The sequence below is a fragment of the Tauraco erythrolophus genome, chromosome 1 (assembly GCF_009769465.1).
Source record: "Tauraco erythrolophus isolate bTauEry1 chromosome 1, bTauEry1.pri, whole genome shotgun sequence".
NCBI classification, from domain to species: domain Eukaryota; kingdom Metazoa; phylum Chordata; class Aves; order Musophagiformes; family Musophagidae; genus Tauraco; species Tauraco erythrolophus.
The window spans coordinates 42,398,147-42,414,433 of record NC_141465.1 but is presented as its reverse complement, the minus strand read 5'-3'; the positions used below and the strand labels follow the sequence as shown (position 1 = coordinate 42,414,433).

At 34.0% G+C, this 16,287-nt stretch overlaps 1 protein-coding gene across 2 annotated transcripts in view; it reads right to left on the bottom strand.

Annotated features, from left to right (window-relative positions):
* Positions 1–16,287, bottom strand: part of DMD (dystrophin) — a 1,192,425-nt gene that overhangs the window by 695,680 nt on the left and 480,458 nt on the right. For both annotated transcript variants that reach the window (XM_086608718.1, XM_086608727.1), the window contains 3 exons: positions 14,970–15,104; positions 14,052–14,201; positions 6,476–6,637 (listed from right to left, as the gene is read on the bottom strand). In XM_086608718.1, coding sequence (XP_086464844.1) covers positions 6,476–6,637; positions 14,052–14,201; positions 14,970–15,104 — 447 coding nt within the window. The remainder of the gene's footprint in view (positions 1–6,475; positions 6,638–14,051; positions 14,202–14,969; positions 15,105–16,287) is intronic.

Sequence of the window (16,287 nt, the reverse complement as noted above, 5' to 3'; positions counted from 1 at the left end):
TAGAATTAGAGAGAACAAACACATTAGAGGACAGCTTAAAAGAAAAGTTAGTAAGGATTACAGCAAGAAAATACTTTTTGTATTTGCCACTGCTGCTCCCAGGCAGAAAGATTAAACTAGTCCTGAATTGATATAAGAGAATTTATAACACCTGCCTATGATGCCCCTTTTCATTCAATTTTGACATGACCATTTTGACTTTGTCTATTTTGACCTATGAATTTATTACATCGACTTCTTCTAAACATCCACAAGAAAACACTGATTTTCTTTTTCCTTTTCTGTTATTCCCACCTTTGCTTTTCTTAGTGGTTCCTGTCTTTTTTTGTTTTAATAAGGATTAAAAACTGCCTTTGTTCCATTTTTAGAACATCACAATACAATGTAGTGTATGTAACTACTACATACTACTATGCATAAATTATTGTGTCCTACAGGTTGAGGATTCTCATCTTCCATCACTGGCATTTTTTCAGGAAGTGTATTAATTTGCACGAATTTTATTTTTATATATGTGTATGTGTATGTGTGTATACGAACTCTAAAATATAAACATATACTAAACCTAACAATATTTGCCAGACCAAAAACACTGATTGTGCCTCTTCTCATGAGGACCAGTTCTAGAACAAAAAGATTTCAGTCCCAAGGGCATGCAATACATCATTTCTCTCAATTACTAGTCTTAATTTTAAAAAGATGAACAGTGAAATACAGAGAGTCTTGCTATATTGAAAGCAAAAAGTAGAGAATTGGCAGTATAGTCAGTTCTCGGAAAAACCTTTCCAATTTTAAATCACAGAAAGGAAAGCCAAAAGAACTAACATGACTATTTATCTCATTTGAAAATTGTCACAAACCTAATTGCAATCTCATGCTTTGAGAACAGCATTTAGAAAAAAAGTTATGAAGGCATATGAACAAACTCTATAACATTATTTACAAGAAAAAATTGAACTAGAAGACTTGATTCTATGTCACTTCTCATCAATATCTGTTACTATAATTAGAAAATCAGTTATCATATTTACAAAAAAAACCATAAAGAAATGCCACTCAGCAATATTCAGCAAAATCATAACAAAGGAGAGTATTATTTTTTTTTTGGGAGGGGGGGTGGGGGTGGAGAAGGAAAAAAAAAAAAACAACAAACCCCCCAACCTTGTGTACTTAATTAAAAGAAAGTGAGTTATTTATAATGACAAAACTGCAATATACATAGAAATAATATTGCGGAATAATGGCTGAAAAGACAAGGTTAGATGAAGTGCACATTTAATATGCAAACACAGATTTTAGTATGAGTAAAATTGAAAGGACTACACTATGAAACCAGCTGATGGTTACAGTTCATGTAGTATCACCAAGTTGAAAAAAGTTTGAAAGTCATTCTGGAAAACATACTGACGAAATTGCTTTCTCATGCTCGGTCAGGGATACCATTGTCCACCCAGAACTGGGAGAAACTTCTCATCTATTTGTCTGCTCCTTAAGAAGGAAGAAGACTCTGTTGATTCTGTTACTTCAGGAATGGGGCAAGGTCACAGGAGATGTACATTATAGTGCGTATTATCGTTCAATACATCTTAATTTCATGTTGCCAGACCCCATTGTATTGTGTTGTAGTAGTTGCCAGAAATTCATGACTTAATGAGGAATTACTTTGCAGTCAATATTAACTACACCAAGATCAGCAAATTGATAAGTTCTCAAAAGCTGGATAAATCCAGAAGAAAGATACAAGAGAAACACAATATTAACATGTTCCAAGATGGGACAGAGAACACTAACATCACTTGAATTTAGAAAGAGTAATAAATAGGTGAAATATTTCCTATGGGCATGCACTGTAATGACAGCGGCCAATTTACGAGTCTTAATTCGATTTATAAACTTCCACAAAAATACACTAAACATAAATTATAAATAATAAATTATAAATTATAGTTTATTAAACACTGTGGCAGCAAAGGGATTAGGTTAAAATAAAGTTACTAGAATTAACCACAGTTCTTCCTTTTTTCTGTCTGATTCCTCTTTCTCTTTAAAGTCCATTGCAGAAAAACGACTCACTAAATTCCTGGTTATTAATTTAAAACTTGATTTATAAAAGCTGTTCTTGTACAAAAAAGGTTATTTTCATTCCGTGATAAAAAAACTGGCCAAATCCTCAAGAAAAAACATGTCCTATTTTCTCCACGGGAAGTTTAACAAAAGACATCAAAAGGCTTTCCATTCTGAAGTAGACTGATGGAAACACTGGGTGATACACTAAAGATAGAGAGTTCCTTAAAGAGAGGACGCTTGGATCTCTTGGGTTATACACAATAAACAGACCTTTTCATGCCTCTCTCTGACCTTGCAGGGTTGGTCCTTTCCTCACAAGATTTCTTTCCTGCCTATCAAATTTCAGCAGCATCCTGAGCTATAGGCGGAATCTATGGTAGGTAGCTGTAGGTAACCCCTGAGGGCTGACTGTGGCACTGCAATGGGAGGCTGCATGTCCCAGCCCAGGGGTAATGTCCTTTACTGTCCCACTGGGCCTCCAGAAGCTGCTCCCAGTTCAGCATATCTGTTTGCTCTCAGATAGAAGATTTTCCCCCTAGTTTGGAGGACAGCAGAAAATAAATATGCTGCTCCCTTCTCATAGTCATTTTTAAGCAGAACATGCTATGCAGAACATGCCATACAAAAAAAAAACCCTAAGCAGTTGTACTGTCCGTTACTATATCCTTGTTCATATCTCCATATTCCACATCCTCCAACCACATACATCAGGCAATAGTATTGGGCAATTGAATACTGTTTAGTTAGTGCACAAATTTGCAGATTTGGTGCTCTTGTATTGCAGAGAACAGCTTGCCAGCTCTTCTTCGTGTATCAGGTTTTCTGATTTGTATTTCTCCAAATACTAATTAGCTAGCCTAACTGCTCTCAGGAATGGTGCTCAGTTTAACCTCATTTTTGCTTACTTTCATGATTACTATCAATGTCTTAAGGAGTCAGATCTCCGCCTACTGTATGGAGGAAACAAAACATTTAGAGGGCATTCTGGTAAGTTAAATCTTTATGAATGGAAAGGTCATGATTCTAGTAGACATAAAAAACATATCTGAAACAATTTCAGAACTGTTACTGGTTACCTTTAAAAACTCTGAAAGGATAAACAAAGTACCAGAAGATTAGAAAAATCTAAGCACAAAAGGAATATATGTCAATGATGCCACATCTTTGAAAAAAAAAAAAAGAAAAAGAAGAAAAGCAAATAATACATATATAAGATGATGTTATAGCAGTAATGACATACAAGTAAGTCTTAACAGGAACAGCATACTTAGTTTTGGACACTGCACTTAAAGAAATATTAAGTGAAGAATCCAAATAAGAAGAGCAAATAAGTTGGACATGACTGCAGTTTGTGCAGTTTAAAACACAGTTAATGCATTGTTCGGATGCTATGGAGATATGTAGAGTGCATAGATATTCAAACTTAATACTTTACAAAACGTAAGCTTACACTTCTGAATAATGGTTATCAGCTATTTTATTATATAAAATTATTATTTAAATGAATATATTTAAATACTTTATTTAATTGATTGTTATTTATATTAACGTAACATTAAATTATTTTATAACAATAAAATAATTTTATAAATATTTTATTTTCAGTACAGATTTTTTTTCTTTCTGTCAGTTAAAGAGTACTTGAAAAAAGTCAGGAATCAGCAAATTCCTGTGACGATGACTTCACTCCCTGTTTTTTTCAAGTAAATTTAGAGAAATTAAAGAGACTTCAGTGGGATCATGAGATCAAGCATGCAAACAAATAATCTTTCCTTCTGAAATACTGTTTTAGACTTTACCTCATTCCAGCTCTTTTCATCATTACACATTGAGCATTCTGAACTGATTTTTCTGTGTGGTTGCTGTTAGATTGTTTTGCCTGAATATAGCATTTTTAAGAATACTCAAAATGAGTTGGGTGGCAGTGGCTCTCTTAGCATTAAATTCTCAGTGCCACATGGTGGAGTAAGAAGCACACAGAAGTTACATTCAAAAAATGATCCAAAGGAGAAGTTGAACAGCACATACTTAACTCCTCTTTCTTTCTGTCATTTTCTGAATAAACTAAACTGTTCATTTCACTTAAAAAGAGGATCTAAATATAATTTTGTTTAATCAGATTCATTTCTGATCAGCTGAACCAAAGATTATTCCTCTTATCAATGCTCTAAATGGATTTGAATTTTTGAAGCAAACACTCAGAGCTCCCAAACTCTCAGCAGCTTACTCATTGTAAATTCTCCCATATGTTCTTTTAGAAATGCAATACATACTGCCGAACAGTTTGCTAAATTCCTCACAATGAATAAACTGACCCCTGCCCAGAAACCAACATCATGACTGAAAGACTTCCCTTCCAGCTGTGCAGACACTATTGTAGGGTATCTTACATGAATGAACTGTTTTCAGCTCTACAAAACAGCTGTGCCAGCAGAAGCTCCACAGGAGCTTGTTTTGTGCCTATTTTGCCACGGACTGGCATGGCCATTCACTAAAGGAATGACTCAGTATATTTACTCTCCTAAAATTGATTGTTTATTCACTTTCCCTCTAAGGATTTTGAAGAACTTCACAACTGAACTTCAGAGAACTTCAATATTTGCATTAAATCTGTTCAGTTGTTAATTAAGTTTTTTTCATTATGTCCCACTGGCATCTTAAAATAAAAACATGAAAAGGAAAAACTCTGCAGCCTATATGCGGATTTTCCCACAGTGGATATAGTATAATAAAGTGAATTTGACATCAGCCAATAAAATCTCAATAACAAAAACAAGTTTTGCAAAAGCACTGTGCTGAAATTTTCCCATGAAAGTGTGCTAATTAAGGTTGGTTGAGTTTTGTGTTGCTTCAGTTGTTGAAGTTCTGAATTACTTCCTTCTACACAGTCTGCAATCATTGCCAATATCATTTCTGAGGACGCACATAAACCAGATGCGTCCATGGGATACAGGAAGCACCACTGAAAATTGCTACCATGTGAAGGTTCAAATAAACTAGAAAAAACCCACATTTTCCAATCAATTTTTTCTTGTGTATTGGAGTCATATAATTACAAGACGAGAAATTCAGCTGTTACATCTTTAACAAATGCTGATTTTTATCTTATTTAATAAAAAAAATTGTTTACATTATTCATATTTCAAGGAAGGAAAAAATAATTCAGAAGAGTCAACTGATAGCTAACAGCTTCGGAATCAAACTGAAACAATAATTCAACTGAAACCTCTTATACTGATGTAAGTTAGAAACAAATAAACTAGAATGAGTTTCAAAAAAAGACAACACAAATATGATCCTATTTTCTAAATATAACTTCTTAATTCATGTACACACACATAAAAATATCTGCATATACCTACAAACACACATACACTAGAAAAGCAACTGAAAGGTACATCTATCTATATTTTAATTCAAAAGACACAGAAACCTTTATTTTTAAAGGAGAGAAAACATGATTTTCAAGGTTAAATATATTCAGCTCTGAATATATTTAAGATCGTCTAAGCTACTCTGTACAAGGCACTCATTTTTAGAATGATTTAAAACTCTACAGGCATGCCATAATAAACACAATTGAATGTCCTTTCTAAAATCATTATAAAGCATTCATTTTCAAATTCCCTGTAGTCTTTTTTTGTTGGTCTGTTTGTTTGTTTACTTTTGTAATCTGACTTCCTAAACTGATGTGGAATTTACAGAAAAGTTGCTGTACATAAGATTGTAAACTATTAATAATTTCATACCAGAGATGTTTGGTTTTACTTGATTTTTAGTACAATTTTATTTACAATCTTAATGCTGAGGTAAAGCAGATGTTATAGAAGAAAGAATGAAAAAGTAAAAATGAGAGTTAGATGTACATTTTTATTTCAAAGGCTCAATAAACCATTTCTAAATAATGGGAAAAGCTGTTTCCATTAAACTTACAGGAGCTGTAAAAATTGAAATATAAGTACATTTATGTGCACATCATGAAATAATTAAAAATGTTGTCTATATTCCAATAATTTAGTAACAATTCCTAGGTCACGAAACCAACTTTGTAAAAGAGCCATCTAAGTGTAGTGAAGATGACGAATTTCTTCTTTCTAGGATGAGAACTGGATTTTAAAGGGTCACATTGTTTATCTTTGTCATTTTAAACTACTGCATGGTCTTCCATGACATTTATAGTTCTTTACATCTTCTGGACAGGTATATAATACAAATCAGAAAGAAAATATTACTTTATTAGAAGATTAGCTTGAACTTCTCAAAGTAATCCTACCTAAAATTTACTTGCACTTTCATACTGATCATGTTCCAAATCCCCATTATTAATATGAGGCTGAGGGACAACCAAACACTCTTTGGTTGATTGAGAAAACCAGTAAGCACATCAGTTCAACCTGAATTAACCTACCTGTGCTTCCTGAGGGACTTGTGCTGCATCAACTCTGTCTGCAGTGTAGGCTGTTAGCTGTTTGTCAATAACGGTGAGAGACTCTTGGATTAAGCGGAGGGTTTTGTCGGTCTCCTGGGCAGACTGAATGCTCTGTTCAAGACTCTTTTGTCTTCTCACAGCCTAAAAGCAATGACAATGTTATCAATATTTACAGTAACAATACATATAACACATTTTTTCCATCATTTTTTTTTCTCCAGAAAATGTTAAGAATCAAAAATAGTACTCGTGACTTGTGCTCATCCACCTTTTTGTACGATAAGTTGCGCATCTTTTTGCCACCCATTCAGTTCTTTTTACTAAGAAACAAACAAGCAAAACCTCAGATTGCACATATAAGTTTTAAAAAATCTAGGACCCTGAAAAATCAATGCATGCGTTGAGGTTTTCTACACAGAGTGAAAGTTGGCAAAGCTGCATAATAAAACCATCCTGATAGTGCAGTCTTTCATTCTGAGGCATAGCAGTCCTCCTGTTCTTATTATGTAATTCAGGAGATTTTGTTTACTAAGAATAGGGTTACTGTCATCACAATCCCATCCAAGACAATCCACTTCAGTAAGTGAGAGGGATAAAGACTCTTTTGAGAAGGAGCTCTTATATGGAGTATAAATAGCTGTCTGGAAGAGAGGCAATGACTACTCTTGGAAAAAGAAGAGATGGGTTCTTGTCTTCTCTTGCCTGTGGACTTGCCCAATCTACTATCACTCTAATTGTAATCTCTTGTAGCCTAGGAAACTGACACTTGCTTCTACTCTTCTACCACCAGCGCCACAGTGGATTGCCTACCATCACCTTTTACACAATCCTTTTTCTGAGAAGGATGTTTTCCTTTCACAGAAGTTCACTTTATGGTCTACCAAATCAGAGCAATAAATTCTCCTTCCAAATTTTCCTTAAAATATACATATATTTAAACACTTGACGTAAACGGGTTAGCTTTAACTATTATTTGTAACAGTTTAATATGGTATATACTGGGTAGTAAATAACCTGGTACTTTCTTCCATCTGTCATTATGTTCACCTGCGGACTCATATATTACTTAGACTACAGCTTCTACTTAAAAGAGTTTCTGCATTGTACAAAGCACATAAATAATTACCAACAATCTCAAACACGATACAGTTTTTCTCTGCACAAGCCCAGCCATTCTGCTGACCACAGAATAAAGTGACTAACTTTCTCTGACATGAATCAAAGGAGGAGGCAGAAAGCAAGCACCCTTTAAATAACGTTGTTAGGTGTCCTGCCATTTTTCAAGTCAAATCACACTTCTTATCTCTGGTGAGCCAGGTACACTTTAATCTGATTTCATACTTATTATAAAATTCTTGCCTTAAAACAAAAATATCTCTCAACAATTCAGTGAGAATTTGATATATCAGTATCTTCTTCCAGATTCTTATAGAGCTTCACATTTAAAAAATGAAAAAGATTATTTCTTGTGAACATTCTTTCTAGCTGTTTGACTTAGTAAAAGGATAGGCATCCAGCCAGTATTTACTATATTTGTGTTTGTAAGCTGCTTTGTGCTATTTTAAAACAGCTCATCAGATAATCTTGTATCACTGCCAGTTACAAGAACCTTCTGTGGAACTGAGCAGCTTTACATATCAGCCCCACGCTGCCAGTGTTAATGGAAGCACCTGAATGACTAAGGTTTATTACCCTACCAAACGAACCATTAAAACAGTATAACTTCACAGTACGGTACAAAGGCTTTCTACTTAAATTACTTTGACCGTCATCTGATTTGATATTTTATATTACAATGTTCTCAGCCTGTTCAAAGCAGTGGGGTTAAAAACCACAGCTTCCATTTACTTTGGCACTCCATACTACTAATCTGTAAGCCTGGGTAAGATACAGTCACCCTCTACCTCTCCATTTGCATCACTACACAGTAGATTGAAAGACACTTTAGATCATAAACAAGGTAAGTAGCTTTCTACAGCCCACGAGTACGGGCATCCTCCTGGAAGCATGGAAAAAAATCTCTCTGCCTTTACCAGTCTCTTTGGACAACTGGTAGGCGTAACCTATATGCACAGTCCATTCACACTTAGGGCTGCAGTGTCCTGATGTTCAGAAAAGCTCACCATTCAAAATAAGACACTGAGAATGTTCCCTTCTTATTAGTCATTAAAATAAGTGCCTGCACTTTCTGGATAATACAATATACTGGACACAAATTTGGTTCTAAGTCCTTCTGAAAAACTACTTCTATAGCAATGCTTGAAGCTTTGAACCGTCATTAAATGCTGACCCAAGCTAATTATTATTTGCAGCTGGGCAATTGCTTAAGTATAGATAAATTTGCTGCCAGTCTCAGAAGCAGCCTGCATTCCTGCAGCAAAGTAGTTATCACTGCATGGAAATTCACAAAAAGTCTTAAAATTGTATGACAAATACATGGTGATTGAAAAATCGTCATCTCTGTGCTGATATCAGCAGAAACTATGTATATTATAATCCTGTTTTACAATATAACTGGAAAAATTAGAATACTCTCAAACTCATTGATCAAACATTAAAGCAGATAAAGTTAAGAAGAACTGCAACAAATCCTTGCCTGAGTCTGAATGACATTTTATGGTTGGATTCAAACAAATATGAAGTCAGATAAATGTATATGCATGCTTGTGATGTCTTTATGTGCACACAAAGCAAGTATTTACACACACAAAGACAAAACATTCCCCTTTCATTGTCCTCAGAAGGATTTGATTACAGCCTAAGAACCTGTGTGAAGTTTTGTATCTTCCAAGAGAGGCAAAAGTACATCTTTTCCAAAAATTGTGAAAGTTTAGATGGATGAATGGATGATATCAGACCAAGACATGAATGCAGTGGTACAACAGAGGAATTATTTTAGTGGTGGGAGCAGAACCACATAGTTGAATGCTGGGAAATGGCACTTTCAGAGTTGTGATGATTTTCTCAGATATAAATGGGTACTGCTTTGTTTTTTTTGTCTCTACTGTTTACTGGGAACAATGTCTTTGGCTCTATTGCTTACTCTACTCTGACCCTGTTCAATTTACACAACAAATGCAACAAAAAAGTCTTCACAGTGATCTTATAAAAGGTACAATACACTCCTGCAATGTAAGATACTTCTCCAGTACGCAACAGCTGGAGACTCGAAAACCTAATCCTGTTCACTAAGTAGGTCCCTGGCACTATCACTGGAATTCTAGAATATTTATCAATTCAATCAGGGGAAATGCCGCAATATGGAGGATTCCTCTTCCTCTCTTTCAGTAGAAAAGAGAGTTACTGGTGGAGGTAAGCATTAGAGAGCTTTACAAAAAGGGGCAGACATACTACATGCTTACGTTTGTGAACCTGAGCTTCAAATTTTCCTTAAAACTCCTATGTCTGTACATGTGAAAATCTAGATATGAATATTTTTAAATGACGTGAAAATTGAAATTTTATATATCTATGAAATAAAAATATTTTAATTTATGTTGTTGTGTTTTGTGGGGTTTTGATTTGGGTTTTGTTTTGTTTTTTGTTTGGGTTTGTTTGTTTTTTTTCCTCTGAAAGTTTACAGTTTTTCTCTTCCTCTGTGGAAGAAATAGATGGTTTAACATTGCAGTGTATAAATGGGTCTGAAAACTTTAACAGGAAGCTCTGGCTATGTGATAAGATCATTGTCAATAAAGCTGAAGGCTTTGATCTCTAAAAGGAAGTGTCTGACAGTTAATTGCTAAATAGGAAATCTCAGGAAAATAACCAGCTCTTTAATTATTTCTGAGCCAGTGAAATGTTGACAGCTGTCAAGGAAAATAAAAACAGACAAAAAATCAGCTGTTGAGCACTATTGGAATGAAAGAGAAAAGAAAAAATATTTACGGACTGAATTTTTTATTAAAATCACTACAGGTTTTTATAGATTTTTAGGGTTTTTTATGATTAAGTATAACATTTAAATTTTATGATATGGAGTATTACATAAATCTGTTTACAATTTAACGAAGATCAATGGTAAATGCAGGAAATTGTAACTGCATATTATCCATGTAAAAATGCCATATTAAGGGAAAGGCTGCACTGAGAGGAGATCAAATATCATGAAAGCTGGAGGTGCTCAAGCAGTTGCTTATGACTATAGCTCATTCTTTGATGTTGAATGTTATAAAGGTATATTTATAGATATCGCCAGTTTTTCCTTAAATAATACATATCGTGTCTTCAATGACATTAGTCACACATGCAGTTACCAAGATGTTGGCTAGAGTTTTATGGCTGAAACCAAGTGGAGTTTTGTTTTTGAGGCAGTACTCAGTAATTGTGCTGTGGGAGAAAACCAGAACAAAACTTTTCAAAAAGTAAAGTACTTTTACTACAGGATATATTTATTTAAAATGCAGAAGCAAATTCATTAATTAGCTTATCAGCTACAGCTCATGGAGAGGAGTATGTTAAGAAAGGCAGAAATATGTTAGTTCTTTTTTTGGTCTCAGTTATACTCTTTAATTATTGAGAAATGTTACTGCAGGATAAAGTTAAAAAGTTAAATTTAGAAAACTTTAACTTCAAAATCATTCTTAACTCGTTTAAATTATTTTAAAATTTAACCTAATTCTTGGTGTTACGATGGTTGTGTCTGAGATATATTACAACATCTCTGTATGTTTTGTACTAAATTGTTAATGTGTTAATCTCTGCTTTTTCTTTGGAATCAGAGTGCATTAGTGTTTAGACTTAAGCTACAAACACCTTTTCTAACATTCAAAGCATTTGTTTTGAGCCCAGGAATTTTTAATACCCTCCAAGCCTCAACTAATTTTTCTGCAATTTCTAGTAATATTTCACACTGTGTTTTAAAGTAAGTGGCTACAAATATTTGACCTTTCAGTGATAAAAAGATATTCATCTTTGATCAACTGCATTCCAAAACTACAAACTATACCATGGAAGACTTCTTTATCTCTTTAGGTTATCACTGCAGACAGATAGAGCCTCAGAACTTGTAAAAGCAGCCCTCTTAGCAGCTTTCAAAGCAATCACGTGGAGACAGGGCATGAAGAACTCTTTCTCCTCTTGAGAGGAGAAAAAACAGAAAAATTGTGTCAAATGATGAATGTGAGCTCTTCGAAAGAAACAAAGGGTAATCTTGAGGGGAGTTCTAAAAGAAATTAACAGATAGACCCCAAGAATAAAAATTGAATCTAGTGTAAAGCCCATCTGAACAATAATGCTTTATACAGTTTTTTGCAAGCATAGTCTCAAGAATACCTAGCTGACGTTTTTTAAGTTTGCTGGACAGGATGTAAATCACTTTAAGAATTACAGAGGATGATAGCCACTTGCAATATTAGCTTGAAGTTCTGCAGGCAACAGTCTTTTTTAGATCTAATACATAGAGTTGTAAGTGAATCAGTCCTTGAAAAGTAAAGATAGAGTATACGTTGCTTATCGATCAGCCCCAGATGTTCAAAAGCAAACTAAACACACTCAGTCTTTGTTAACTAAAGAAGATAAGGCATACAAACATAAAGTCATTATCTGCCTTTAAAAACGAATCTCTATCTCAGTAGCAATGCTGTGTTGTCTTGCAACATCATTTATATGGCAGTGGTTTGGTTTGGTTGCTCTATGAGTAGTGAATAAATATTTCATATATCAGTTTCTGCCCACATGAGCTTATTGCCTTGGTAATTACCTGCACAATTATTCAAATAAAAATAAATAACCACATTAGGATAGTCTATTTGTCTGAAATAGAAGTGACCTTGAACACAAGCTGAATAGTATTATGTGTCTGCAATGTATTTTTATGTAAGGCGAGTGCATGTTGTTTGGATTTCAGCAGGTCTACACAAACAGCACAGAAAATTCAGTGTCAGGAATTTGTGAAAATATGTGTGTGAGACTACAGTAGAAAAATTAATAAAAGAGTTTGTTGTAGAAAACACAGTAAAGAAGCAGTGTGACTGAGTCACTTGCAATTGAAATAGTTGCTTTACAGCTCTTATATACATATGCAGATATCACCATTAGTATTGGACTACTAAATACTAGATTGAGCTTTCAAAAAGTGGGTGGGCTTCCTCCCCCCTGCTTTTGTCTATATTTAAATTAAATCGAATACAGCAGTGAATACATTTCCAATGTATTTTGCTTGTATACTCATCCCAATTGTCTCTAGAATTTCACACGTCTTCATGTTGTACTTTCCACATTTAACCCCTGCAGTTGGTATGAATTTTGATTTAATATCTATTATTGTGAAGACTAAATAGTATTCATTCATCACTCAGAAAAACTATTTGAAAGTCCTGATTTCACACACTGGAATCTCTCTTTATATTCCCAGTTTTCTGTTCCAAGTCTGGAAAAAAACAACAGATGTCAAGAAGCAGAATTCCAGAAAAGCAGGCTATGTTTAATTTTGCATTATGACACTGTCCAACAATATGGGACTACGTGAATGCCTGCACTGCACTAGAACTACCACCAGGTAGTTATTAGAAGGAACTGGACTCTTAGCCTACCCATCCTTCAAGTTTAAGCTCAAAACAGCTGAGCTCCCTTCCTTAATTTTTATTGTACTGTTTTTACTTCCACTGTTTTCAAGAACAAGTACATTTCAAGCACTTTTTACTTCAAGCAAAAAAGAAGCAAAAATGTTATGATTGTCATGGTAGATTGTTATCATTCTAACACAGCTGCTTTCCAAAAATCTTTACTTGTGCATTGTTTATATCAATGAATCTGAGCAACTTTTGATTGGCTTTTTATCTCATCTTTGAATATGCTCTGTTTCCAGTCATAAAGAGGGTCTCTGTCGCTAAGTCCCTAATAACTCCTTTCTGATCTTTACCAAGTACTGAGCTGACATCTTCCTGATACTTCTCTTCATAACTCCAAGACCTTCCTTCTGAGGAGTAACAACCAGCTCAAAAGTTACAATTTCATATATGAAGTCAGAAGTCATCCACGAGCATTTTTTTAATCTATTTGCACTGAATACTTCTGTAATTTAACTGCCTTGTTACTCTGTCCTGTAAGGTTGTTCTTTGTTTATTTATAGTTTGTCCCCATCTGTTACTAGTAAACTACTAGTAGTTAAGCTATTTCCTTATGTATCCTTTGGTTATTTTAAAATTTTCTTTGATGAATTCTGTTTGGTCCTGCCATTATACACATACACAAGCAACTATTATTAGCATATACACAAATATATGTTAAATAAACTTCTATTATTCAAAGTAAATATTCATGCACAAGTATCATAGTTTTGAATTGATTTACTAGCATAAGCATACTGTCCCACTAGTGGGATTTGTCAAAGAATTAGTGAAATTTTCTTCATGGAGTCTGTGGCAAAGACAGCCAGAATAGTTGACATAAAATGACCAAAGAGATATTATACATCACACAAAGTCATGCTCAGCAATAAAACGGGGTTGGGGGGAGTACTGTTCAGAAACTATATCAACAAAATAACTTTTTTTTTTTTAAATGGTGTTAGACTGTCAACTGTTTAATGAGAGGACAAGTCAATTATTAAACATACCTCCTGTTGAAGTTCTTCCCATCGAGTATTGAACTTCTCAAGTTTCTCATTGATCAATTCATCCAAGATTCCACCATCAGTTAAAGTCTGAGCCAACTCCCGAATCTGATTGCGGTTATCTTCTGGATGTCTCATTAAACGTTCCAAAGACTGAAACAAAGTCAAAAAAGTAGTTTGTTTTCCGTTCTGCACATAAGATTCTACAAAGTAATAACAATTCCCCTTAAAAATCTAAGTAAGTAATTTCACACTTCACCCACAATAAAAGTAGAGAGAAAAGATAAAAATACCTGTCCCATGTCTTGAAAACAAATTTTCTGTGCTACTTATTACCGAAAACAAAGACAGACTTTTTGCAAAGCAATAAACTAGATGCTTGATTTTAAAAACGTGGACTATGCCCAATGAGTTCAGTGGTAGTATTTGTGTACTTAAAAATAAAAAATTTGCTTGAGTATCTGAATAGATGAAGTTCAACAGCAAAAATGCATTATTATGTAACATTCTGTGTTTTGATCCACTAGGAGTATTAACTTAATTTATATAAATTTGAAAGGTTCCACAAATAAAAATTAAGTAATAATAAACAGTCTTGCAGTGCTAGGATGAAAACTTGCTCTCTCTGAAGTCTTCGATGTTTTTTTGACTGGCTTAAGTGAGGCCATGTTTTTTAAGAACATGCATTTTGTTGTCAGCAAAAATTGTCTATGACATTAGACATAACATGTTTAATTACTCTGTTCCCCTTAGGTGGATTTAATTCAAAACCTCATTTGTTCAATCAAGTGAGAACATAGGACTTTCCAAATATTCTGCGTCTTGCTCACATGCAATTTTGATTCACAGTTTGTTTTGAATGTAATGTGATTTACAATTTATCAATACATGTGATTTGATATTATTTAAACCAGCACTTACATCTAGAGACTCAGAAATCTCTTCTGCACCTCCCTGGATATTTTCAGTTGCCTTGAGTTTCAGTTCAATCTCATTCAACCATTTATTTTCTGCATCCAAGTACGACAATAACTCACGCCAACATGCCCATACCTCCTGATGGAGAAAAAAAGTTTGCTGAGATTGAAGATGTCATAGCTAAATTTAACTTATTAAAACATTGAAAAAGTTGCATGTTTCATCCCCAAAACAACATGATTGATATCTGATGGTTATGGTGCCATATAGTTGATTTTTTCCCCAGTATTTATATGTTCCAAAGCAGACTAAAACCACAGAAGATAACATGAAAAAGTGAACACTTCTGCAAAACACAGTTTGAATCTTCTGGCTCATGAATTATCCACTTCATAAGCTTTTCTGTAAAATTCTCTTGTAATATATAAAAAAAAACCCTGAATTTTTAAAGACTCATCATGTTAGAAGTTTATGTCTTTATTACAGGATGTACTTAGGTTGCTTATACATTCTGTATATTAATTACTTAAAGCATGGGATTCATAAAATGTCTAAGTACACAGCTTTCAAGAATTCTGACAGAAATCTCTACAGAAATTAATTCTAAAGCACATTTAGTGCAATTTATAGACCACTTAAGTGCTAGAGTTCTAAACATAAAGTTGTAACATGAAATTATGTTCTTATTCTCCTGGAATTAAATTATTGTCTAATATTTTATTTTTACAGTGCCTGAAGATACTTAAATAAGCAGATAAAAATGACACTTTATATACAAGCAAAACATTTAAACTCTCCATAAATTATCTTTTCATTGTTCCTTTTTTGTTAGTAGAAGTTGAAATAATTTTATTGAGATGCATTAGGCTGCTTGTAGATCAAGTTTCCCAGAATGCGATTCACCTCAACTAACTTTGGTCATATCCAATTTAAGTGTTTGGTCTAGAAGGAGGTTATAGAAGGATATTACCACACAATAACATCAATGATCAGGGGAAATATAGATTACCAGCTTAGACCACACACCTGATTTTCCACAGTGAAATTTACAGAAGATAAATTTTACCCAGGTATATAATTGTCCTGTATAAAGTTAGCTATTGCAAAGTAGTTCACAACAAAAAATCATACCTAATTCACTGCAACCACTGTGCAACATCCAAAGAGTCCTAAGGGGAGAATCTGTAACGGAGTTGGCCAAAATGGCAGGGCAAACTCAGAATTTAGGAGAAATATTCATCTTTACAGCAGATGAAATGTTGTTGTGCTGAGATAACACCACGTGTCCAGCTTCAGGGCCATTTAATCAAAATCCTTCACC